The sequence below is a fragment of the Nicotiana tabacum genome, chromosome 20 (genome assembly GCF_000715075.1).
Source record: "Nicotiana tabacum cultivar K326 chromosome 20, ASM71507v2, whole genome shotgun sequence".
NCBI classification, from domain to species: domain Eukaryota; kingdom Viridiplantae; phylum Streptophyta; class Magnoliopsida; order Solanales; family Solanaceae; genus Nicotiana; species Nicotiana tabacum.
The window spans coordinates 81,561,600-81,572,896 of NC_134099.1; the positions used below are offsets into that span (position 1 = coordinate 81,561,600).

General features: G+C 35.0%; 1 protein-coding gene across 4 annotated transcripts; it reads right to left on the bottom strand.

The window, feature by feature from the left end:
* Positions 1-848: 848 nt before the first annotated feature.
* Positions 849-7,958, bottom strand: LOC107827522 (protein IMPAIRED IN BABA-INDUCED STERILITY 1). Of its 4 annotated transcripts, XM_075241107.1 has the most exons (11): positions 7,054-7,954; positions 5,959-6,243; positions 5,512-5,829; positions 5,127-5,354; positions 4,794-4,891; positions 3,964-4,054; positions 3,787-3,808; positions 3,281-3,639; positions 2,892-3,093; positions 2,617-2,698; positions 849-1,098 (listed from the first exon to the last, which is right to left on the bottom strand). In XM_075241107.1, exons 1-9 carry the CDS (start codon positions 7,399-7,401, stop codon positions 2,932-2,934), a joined length of 1,911 nt encoding a protein of 636 aa, XP_075097208.1. In that variant the 5' UTR covers positions 7,402-7,954; the 3' UTR covers positions 849-1,098; positions 2,617-2,698; positions 2,892-2,931. The 4 variants fall into 4 exon arrangements, with proteins under 4 accessions (XP_075097208.1, XP_075097207.1, XP_075097206.1 ...); XM_075241106.1 differs by having other exon boundaries at positions 2,617-2,746; positions 3,281-3,808; positions 7,054-7,958; XM_075241105.1 differs by having other exon boundaries at positions 3,281-3,808.
* Between the last annotated feature and the right edge of the window lie 3,339 nt (positions 7,959-11,297).

Consider the following 11,297-nt stretch of genomic DNA (forward strand, 5'->3'; position numbering starts at 1 on the left):
TGGTTGTATTCACTGTATTTCGATTTGTATTTAGTGTATTTTACTATATTTCACTGTATTTTAAAATTAAAAGTATTCATTATTTATATTCTGTTCTATTTTAATATTTGTATTCAATGTATTTCAATGTTTATGTCCTGTATTCATGCATGAATACATATGTATTTTGCTGTATTGAAAAAATATAAACCTTCGAAATACATAAATACAAGCAAAAAATATATATTTATGCAAAAATACAATGTATTTGAGTGGATTCGTACATAATAAAATGTATTTTTTATCATTGTATGCGATTAAATAGCAAAAAGAGAAGAAAGTTCGCCGGAGATAGCGTTTTTCGGCCAAGCAAAATATTGTATATATTGTATTAAAACTAAAAATAGAGACTGAATAAAAACCATGGCCCTCGAATCTTCTCCGGCATAAAAAATATTGCAATATCCGTGTAAAGGAATCCATTGCAATATTTGGCGTAGAAGAAAGCCGCATTTCCTGTATTCGCTATTTTATATTTAGTGTATTCAAATGTATTTGTATTAATAGTATTTTAGTTATTTCTAACACATATTATTATTGTTGTATTCAATATATTTCATTGGTTGTATTTACTGTATTTCTATTTGTATTCAGTGTATTTTACTATATTTCACTGTATTTTAAAATTAAATGTATTCATTATTTATATTTTGTTCTATTTTAATATTTGTATTCAGTATATTTCAATGTTTATGTCCTATATTCATGCATGGATACATATGTATTTAGCTGTATTGAAAAAATATAAACCTTCGAAATACATAAATACAAACAAAAATATATATTTTTATGCAAAAATACAATGTATTTGAGTGCATTTGTACAAAATACAATGTATTATTTATCATTGTATGCGACTAAATAGCAAAAAGAGAAGAAAGTTCGCCGGAGATAGTGTTTTATGGCCAAGTAAAATATTGTATATATTGTATTAAAACTAAAAATAGAGACTGAATAAAAACCCTGGCCCTCGAATCTTCTCCGGCATAAAAAATATTGCAGTATCCGTTAAAGGAATCCATTGCAATATCTGGCGTAGAAGAAAGCCGCATGACCCTCCTGTTTCAAAGTTGTTGAATCAGCCATTGAAGAGGAAATTTGAAGTTTTCTGCTAAAAACCTAACAATGGTGAATATTTTTTTTTAAAAAAAAAAAAGCGAACAGAAAAAGAAGAAGCTTGCTTCGAAAATTTGGAGCAAAAACTTTAACACTTACCACAATTTTTTGGAGCAAAAACGTTAAAAGTGAGAGAGAATCGTGCTTCAAAAATTGCGAATCCAATCTTGTTGTGAGAGAGATCGTGGAGAGAGAAAGAAAATTTTTTTGGGAGAGAATAATTGAAAGAATGAGAGAGAAAAATAGCGTATTTAATGCCTTAGTGGTAGTGTATACCATAAATACCAGTTTTGCTATAAAAAATAAAAGATAGCTATAGAAAATAATATTTGAAAAGGATTTTAATTTATAATAAATAGAATATAAATCTTTGTTATAGGAGCTCAAATTTCCTTAATTTTAACCTATGCCATGTATCCCTAATCTAAGCTAGAACATAGGGTAAATGGAGAGAAAGAAATGGAGGAGCCGGATCCCATATTAAGTTAGTGTTACAAGTGCATTTGATTCGTCAAAATTGGTATTTGAAGCTTATAGCCACTTTGACCAGCATCTGTGCATGCCATGGTATTGAACATATGGCACCATCTCATTGGTTTCTATTTGACTTGACATGACACGTCTTTTAAGTAACCATATTAATTTTGTGAAGTCCAACCTAAATAATGTTTGGATTTTAACAAGTCTACTCGACGAAGTTAACCGCATTATTCTAAAGATTCAACTTTGTGTATAGTGATCTATTCACTACACTATGATCCATTGTATATGTTCTTATTATTTTTTTAGAAAACTATTTTTTACACGCATATGTTCAAGCTGAAAATTTTCAGCTTACCGAGGATATGACCTTTAATAAGAGAGTGTGGAGGTCGAGAATTAAGGTAGTAGGTTAGTAAGTACTTGAGTGTATTTCTTTTCCAAACCTGTACTTCATTTCATAGTTGTAGTACTAGTGTTATCCTCGCGTTTCCTATTTTTAAGATCACTATTATTACTTGATGTTTCCTTCACTTCGATTGTTGTTACAATTTCTCCGTAGTTCTTTGTCATAACTATTGTGATTTTGCTTTTATTGAGCCGAGGGTATTCCGGAAATAACCCCTCTACTTTTACAAGATAGGGATAAGGTCTACATACGTACTACCCTTCTCAGACCTTACTTGTGGGAATACTTTGGGTATGTTGTTGTTGTACATATATATTGTGAAATTTTCTTGAGAAGCGGTATCTGATGATTTCCTTTACTAAAGGGTGTCTCAACCATTGAATGGGACTATACACTGCTGAAGAAAAACACTCAGAATGAAAGAATGGAGAAGATATTAAGAGGCAGTAGTGAGGAACAATGTGTTTGTGTGTGTGTATATTGGCCGTTGAAAAATAAAAAAATGAGCTTGCATATCTGGAGCAACAGAGCTCCTAAAGAGAAGTAGGTCTCGGCAGTCATTAGTCACTCACCTTTGCAGGGAATTGAGATGAAGAGCTCCATATTGAAGATGGAGTTCATGCCTTTTTCTCTTGAGCTTGAGTAAGGATTTCCCTGTCAGTTAGCAGGAGAAGATATAACTAGTCCATTTTGCTGTCAGATCTTCATTAAAAGGAAGTAATTTCATTAACTATCGTACGCTAATCGAATTTGAAGATTCAATACACAAGAGAGAATACAAATAAAAAGGTCTAGAAATCTGGTAGTGATACAAGGTTGAATGTTCAGGGTTGTAGTTTTAGCGCACCTTACGAATTTACAGGGGTAGATAATTGATCTTTGATTTCCTATGTTGCAAACATTTGGTGAACTTTTAATCCTCTTTGGAACAATGATTGTCGAACAGCCTGGCGGATCTGACGCTCATGTTTCTCTAGGAGCTCTTCAACTGTTTGTGTTTGAGATAGCAATGGTCCAGAAAATTCGACTTTATCCCCTTGATCTTGTACCTGTTTGTAGTCCAATTCAGGAATATTAATAGAAGCCCGAGATAAAATATGGAGTCCAAATTTTATGCATCCCATAAAATGGAGTGCAAAAGCAATGGTATAGTATTTTATTATGAGCGATACATATAAACTGATGAGGGAAAATGTGCTTATTAAATAAGACTCTTGACAAAAGCTTTTGACTAACCAAATTGATTCTCTTGATAGCAGTTTCCTCTTTTAGATATTGTGTCAGTGACAGTTCTTGTGAATGGTAACCATCAGAAGCATCAAAGGAATCTGGCCGCTCTAATTGGCTCCAACTTTGACGAATTGCATGCTTGGTGGATTCATAGGTATCCTGGTCCATATAATTTGTCTGCTTTGCATCGATAAGTTCATAGTTGTCTTGTCCTTTTGGCTCCATGTTATTTTTCACATGCAATGCAATTGAAGGTTCAAAAATAAGGCTTCTCGAACTAGTTCTCCTTCGTGATCTTACTGATGAATCATCGAACCTTCTTTTTGCCCATGCAAAACCACTTGATCCTGAAATTTGAAGTGGACCTGAAAAGGGGACATCACCTTGAGATGCATTCTTGACATGAAAAGTCTTTACCATCATATCAACTGATGGCTTAGGTCGCTCAAGACTTGTAATCGTATCTCTTTCTTCTTGAGCAGTTACATTATTGCTGTCACTTATATGAGTACCTTTATTTTGGATGGGCAAATTCTGCAGAAATGAAAATTTAGTTTCGTTTCCATAATAAAGGGACTGAAGACAAAATGCACTCATACTTATAGAAAGGAAAAAAAATACTACAAAAAAGCAACATGCAGTTATGGGAATTATTTAAAAAGTGAAAGGTTGAGATGAAAAAGTTGGACCTCTTCTGGTGCTAGTTTACGGAGGCCATTCTGCTTTCTAGTTAACTTTCTTGTTGGATCAGGTACACGGACTATTCCACATGGCTTCTTCCTGAAAATTGTTGGAATCATAACTTAGGTTAGATCCGTGCGAAACTCCTAAAAACTGTATCAACTGCATGAACTTTTGTCAAAACCAAAGAGCAAGACAGTAAACTCATTCTACCAGATTAAGTGGTGCAACTTTAGTCATACAGTTTTATTCCCCTCCCTCTTCAATGTCAAGGTTTCAACATGGAAAGTTGCATATTTTTGGTTGAGTCAGACAGAGCTAGAACAATCTAATTGGATGAGTGGAAGTCGAGATGGTTTGGTAAGCAAGCAATTCATTCTGTAGGCACCACTTTCAAGTTCTGTCTCTCCCGCTCTCTTGCTCCCAGAGATATTCGTGAGTCCAGCTTTTGAAAGATTTTGGAGTATATGTCAACTGATTTTTTTTCACTACTCATCCTCGAGTTGTAGTCTAGTTCAAACATAGATGACTTGAAAATTATCTTGGACGAACCTCAAGCTGGATGAGTCAATAGCATAAGCGTATTGTATTCAATAGTTATGCTTATGCCGAATTACTGACTTGATTTGAGATAATCAAACCTTTTATATAATCCATAAGAATCATAATTCAGAAGGATACTTGCTGCTTATCCCTTTCTCTCAGGTCAGTTTGGGTTCGGGGAGGGACAGCGTAAAGCACTCTTGTCTAATCACATGATTTTCCTTAAATGTAAATCAAGTGCTGTAAACTATTAAGTCAAAAGTTCTTTCTAACATAATATGACCTAAATCTTCACCTTTTTGCATCTTCATGATATGTGGCATCTATCTCTTTGCTTGGTGGGTACTTTGGCAGGCTTGAAGGATCACAAGCATGAGGCTTTGTCTTGAAGTACTACACAGATCATTCGAAAAAGTGTTAGCAATCTTGAAATTTATGTATCATTGAGATAACAGGCAATGATTGAGTTGTTAGATAAATATAACTTGACAAAAAGATTGAGAATTCAGGCTTAAACTCACAAACAAAGAGCACATTGGAAAGATAGGAGAAGAATAATTTTCATTATACTATATATATCATCTCAGATTAAGTGTGAGTTCGACAACATTGAACTAACAAATGCTACCTGAGATGCAAGGGCAGAAGAAGCGTTCCCACGTTTGTGTGGCTCCACAGAAAGAAGAGTTTCTATGAGTGAGACTGCACTTTTTGGTAAATCTTTAAAGGTGTTCCAAAGACAGCTCTCATAAGGATGTTGTGGTTTAAATATAGTCGCGTGAGGAAGTTTAGATCTCTTCCAGTAATCATCTGGTGGAGATCCACAAAGTTTAAAAACTTTATGCAGCTGTTCAACCTAAATCACATAGATAAATTGCATTGTTATCAAGGATGAAGGCAAGAAATGGAGTAAAAAGTGTAAAGGGTAAAGTTCTAATGATTCAGGTTAGCAGACAAGCACTTTATCTTATTTTCTATTCTCATAAGAGAAGTAATTTGAATAAAGGAGGTACCTCAGTTCTCCCCTGAAGAATTGGTTTACCAGTAAGAATTTCCGCAAAGACACATCCAACACTCCAGAGATCCACAGAAGCTCCATAATCTGTGGCTCCCAACAAAAGTTCTGGAGGACGATACCATAAAGTGACAACTCGACTGGTTAGTGGTTGCTTTGTTCCAAGGTCAGAGAAGTTCGCCAATCCAAAGTCTGCAACCTTCAGAATTCCCTCATTATTTACTAGAAGATTTGCACCTTTGATATCCCGATGCATTATACCTCGAGAATGACAATGGTCAAGTCCAGATAACAACTGTTTCATTAAGCATTTAACCTGCAAAAGAAGCAGCACATCTTTAGCACAAACATAAATATTATGCACTCATCAGGTTGAAGAGTGGGCAAAAACACCCAATACCTTTAACTATGAGAAGCTAACGTTAACTATGAGAAGCTAACGAACCTGTGATTCATTGAACTCGACTTCAGGACAGGACAGGAGTCCTGAAATATCATGCTCCATGTACTCAAACACAAGATATATGCTAGAAGATAATCTGGAGGTAATTATCCCCTCTAACTTCATTATATTGGGATGGTCAAGCCTACGAAGAATCAAAATTTCTCGTGCCATAAATCTAACACTTTCTGGCTCAAAGTTATAAAATCGCACTTTCTTCAGTGCAACTGTCCTTCCACTTTCCAGATCGCGTGCTCTGAATACGCTGCTATATGTACCCTGACCTATCTGTTACAGCAGTTAAACCACATAAAGAAAACATAATTCATCAGCAAGAAAGCTTAATTAGCAAAATTATGAATAGTAAGAAAGTTTGACTCTGTAGGAATAGAAAGATAGTTGTCTGATGACGACCAGAGACCTTCAACTCCTTTCATGGAGTAAATTTGTAACTAGTTAATAAGCTTAAAATTTGTTGATGTCTCAAAAAGTTATGAAGGTGGTTTGGTGGTATCAATTGCTTTGTCAAAAGGTTGTGCATTGAACCACTGCTTCGTGTAGCACGGGACGAATATTGAAGTAATATACACTTGAATACAGAATGCTGTTGTTATAAGATAGCAAAACTATAACACAAGGAACTAAGAGTACACAGAAAGGAACCTCAACCTAACAGAATTACAGAATTCGAAAAGACAACTAATGAATTGGAGCGGTCATACAAAAAGGTTAAAACTTTATCACTTCAGTCAACAGAAAATACTACTATCTTCATCTCATTCATCCCCTTTTGTTCCTAGTTTCCATGTGCTCTCCTCCTCCCCCCCCCCCCCCATCCCACCCCCACCCCACCCCACCCCCACACACACATAAACCCCCACCAAAAAAAGAATCAAATTAAAATCTGATATCTTCACTCCACCTTAATTAGTTTCAGCACACAAAGAAGCAAAGACTACTACTGCTGCTACTACTACATCTAAGCAATGCAGTGTAGAAGGTGTTATGTAGAAATATTATTGATGGACAGATTGCGCACACCTCGACTACTCAACTAGGTAGATGAGAAGATTTCTTTATCATATTTTTGAAACTAACCTTATCCAATTTCTGAAACGACTCAGGTTTAAGAGGCAGCCAGCCATGAATGGCTTCAGCTGCAACAGTACTAAGCCATACAGGCCAACCTGCAGCAGCTTGCTCTCCTTCCACATACTTCATCAAACTCACTGATTGATCACCATTGGAATTTTCCTTGCCCGACTCGTTTAACCCCCTCTCGCCTCCACTTAGTCCTGATAATTCTCCTCTCTTCAAATCAAATTCAGGTACCAATGCATCACTGCCGACACGGCTTTTACTGTCGTCATTTTCTCTGAAAGTCCCTGAATATTGATCACATGCAGGGGTTACCGACACGGTCTGTTTCGAGGCCACACAACCCATGAAGGACAATATAATTGTAAATGACTCTACACTATCAAACAGATCGTCAATATAGCCATTTGCAGCCGAAACAACAGCTTCCACTCGAGCGAGCTATGTATACGTATCCAAAAACAATGTACGTATATGAGTATTATGTTGCATCCATTTTGAACTCATTAACTCTAATCTGTCTCTGTATATATTACAGTGACACCTGACTACAAAACAAGACCAACCCAGACGGCATTTAACTAAATCTTGACGTGGGTCAAGTTCAATTCTGAAGTAGCAATGGAAATTTGAAATATTACTTTTATATATTCAAGAATCAAGAACTCAGTTCACACAGTCACTAGCTGATCTCCCTCGTCGAAACTCTTTTCTGCGGCAATTGCGGAAGGTGGACAAGGAAAATAAGAGCTTAACAGTCAGAGTATAGGAATGAGTGATGAGCGAAATCAACGGAAGTTATAGCCTTTTCAATAGTAACAGTAGGAATTTTCAAACTTCTTTTTTGGTTATAATCTAGGAGGGCAACAAAAAAAAAAAAAAAAGTAAATGACAAAGAAAAGTAAGCATTGCAGTCTTTTGAGAGCAACAACTCTTTGACTTGTCTCAGCATTCACTGCGGAAATTTGAAATTCTCCTGGTCTTGTTGGTAATTTTGGCACTATTTTGGTTATTTTCCCGGTTAAAATATTTAGAATTAAGACGAGATTGGTCAGTATACAGTCCGAGAAGGTGGGGGCCAGCCAAATGAAATGACATGTGATGGAGTAAGTAGATTTGTTTAGGAATAATTTTTTGTGTGGTTTGGTTTAATAAAACCTAATTTTCGATAAGTTGGTAAAATGCTCCTGCTGAGAATTTATCTTTTGAACCCGAGTCGAAATTCTGAAATATTTGATTAAAACTCCAATTATTTCTCATCACATCTAAATGTGTAAGTAGATTTGTTAAAAATTAAATTACAGTTTGGTTCAATGAAGGGACTGGAGTGGTCCCCACGCACCATTCTTGTTTATTTAAGTGCTCTAGGCGTGGGGCTGGACATGTAAGGGACAAACATGAAGTCAGAAAAGAGAGATGAATTGCTGAATAAAGAAAGAAAAAGAAAAAGAAAAAAGTGGATAGATTGATGTAGTGAGGGGGAACAAACTATGAGGTTGCCTCTACTTGCTGCTGTTTTGGGTTTACCATTTGCACTTCCACTACCAACCACTCTACAAAATCTACTTAACTATTTATATCAAATTAATGAATTACATGTATGCCTTTCTTATATGTATTTTTATTGCTTAATCATAATTAAATAATAATATTTGTTATTAATTTATTTTTTAACGGCTAAGATTAAATTACTTAATTTGATACGAATATTGAGTGTTGATAAATATTTACAGACGCTCACTTACAACTTGTTTGGATGCCTGTTCCTCGTTGTATTGTATTGTATTGTTATTCCAAAACAATGTTTTCCTTTATTGTTTCATTAAAATTGGTTGTATTGTATTGTTAAATCTATTGTTCCGGAACAATGAAAAGTCCCTTTTTTTTGAAATAACCGATTTGGTGTGGTGGGATTGTTTCTGTTTTTCTTTTCAATTAAGCCCTAACTTATTACTCCACAATTCTATTTTACCCTTTACCTTTTTTTCTATTTTTACTCCAAATCTCCAACCTATAACCTACTTTATTTTTTTCCTGAACTTCTGCCACTATGGTTAAAGGTGTTTTGCCGCCTTCTGTTTTATTTTTTCTCCTAATTTGCTTTTAACTCAATTCTAATTATCTGTGCTCCTTTGTTTTGCCTTCTTCTGTCTCACTCCTTTGTTCTACTTTTTTTAAGGTATTTTGTCTTCTTCTGTTTTATTTTTTAAAATTATTTTTATGCATAATTTTTGATAAATTTAATATTTAAACAATTGAGAGTATTTTAGTAAACTTATCAATTACAGTACAGTACGATACAGTCAAACCAAATAGCAACATATTATTTAACAATAACAGACAGTACAATCTATCCAAACATTGTATTCATAAAACGATACGATACAATACGATATAATACATTATAAAACGATAAATATTTATTGGCACTCACTTAATCTTGTAACTTAAGTAGGGGCGTATCTACGAAGGGTTCCATAGGGCACGTTAATTGATGCTCTTCTCCCTAGATTATGTATATTTAAAAAAAAAATACTTAAATATATGTGTGTACCCAAGCTCAAAGTATCATATGATGTGATGATTATTGGGTGCATCTCTAATAAGTGAGATTGTGAGTTCAATGATTATCGCGTGCACCGCTCTAAGTTAGATTGTGAGTTCAAATCTTATATTTTTTGGTAAAAAATGTGAATATTACCATTACAACCAAAAACAGTTTTTTATAACCTACGAGCTTCTAGTGTCTGAACAGATACAAACTCTAGATCTCCAAGCATATCAGCACATCTATTTACATATTCTCTGAAACAACACTTTACTTTTCCTATCTCTTCTTCCACTATACACTATCTCCAATTTGTCTACAATCTCTTTCTTAATTTGTTCATTTACAAGATCTATGCTCACATTTACTTTCCTGAATATTTTTCAGTTCCTTGCTTGTTAGGTATAATACACCATGGTACCTCATACAGCACCAACTATTTCCTTCTGAACTTGGCTCATCTTCTTCTTTGGATCCATTTGATCACCTTACTAGCTTCATTGTTATGAATTTTGATGTCCATCCAGCTACTCAACTTATCTCTAAGGGTTGTTATCTATTTGCATTGTCCAAAGAGGTGAGTCTGAGTTTCCACCTGAGTCTGGTCACATAAACAACAGTTGTGATCTTCTACTTCAAACTGCATTCTCTGCATCCTCTCCTTGGTTAGCAATTTGTTTTGACATGCCAGCCATACTATAAATCTTTGTTTAGGAAGCATTACTTTACTCCATATTAGCTTAACTTACCTTGTTTTAGATAGAGGCCCCAACATATGTTGATAACTCTTGGACATAGAGTATTCTACTATTTTTGACAACATGTATTTGTCTTATTGATACCATCCTACCATTTGAGACTTAAGAGAGTTCAATTTCTTCCAATACCAGCTATAGTCTGTTGGTGGTTGGTGTTCCCATATACTTTTCTTATCCTTTATCTATATATTGTTGACCCATACAGTGTTTTTTTTCCTAGCTAATTTCCATAGAAGTTTACCTACTGTAGAAATGTTCCATTTGCAGCAACTTTTGATGTTTAAACCTTCATATTGTTTAGGAACACAGACCCTTTCCCATGCTACTAGGTTAACCTTCCTTTTGTCTTCAGTTGTACCCCACAGGAAGTCTCTGCATTTCTTATCAACAAGCTTTACCACACTTTGAGGAAGAATAAACACAGTACTCCAGAAGTTGTATATAGAGAACAGAACTGCCATTATTATTTGCAATCTCCCAGCATATGACAATTGCCTTGTATAAGCTATGATTTTGTTTGTGATCTTATCAACTAGTTGATTGCAATCCATCTTATTCCACTTCCTTGATGTAAGAGGAAGGCCTAGGTACCTTATAGGAAAGGTCCTTAAAGTGAACCCAGTAATCTTCAGCATATTCTGCCTTGTCACCTTATCTACTCCTGCTACAAACATGCTAGATTTATCTATGTTTGCCTTTAATCCTGTAACATCACTGAAATGCTGTAATGCCTCCATCACTCTAGCTATGGATTTCAGATTTCCTTTACAGAAAATCATCAAGTCATCTGCAAATACTAAGTGAGTTAACTTTATTTTCTTGCACACGGGGTGATATCTGAAGTCTGGGAGATCACTCATCTTACCAAGAACCCTTGAAAGATATTCCATTACTAGAACAAATAGGAGGGTGAGATAGGATCCCCTTGCCTAAGCCCC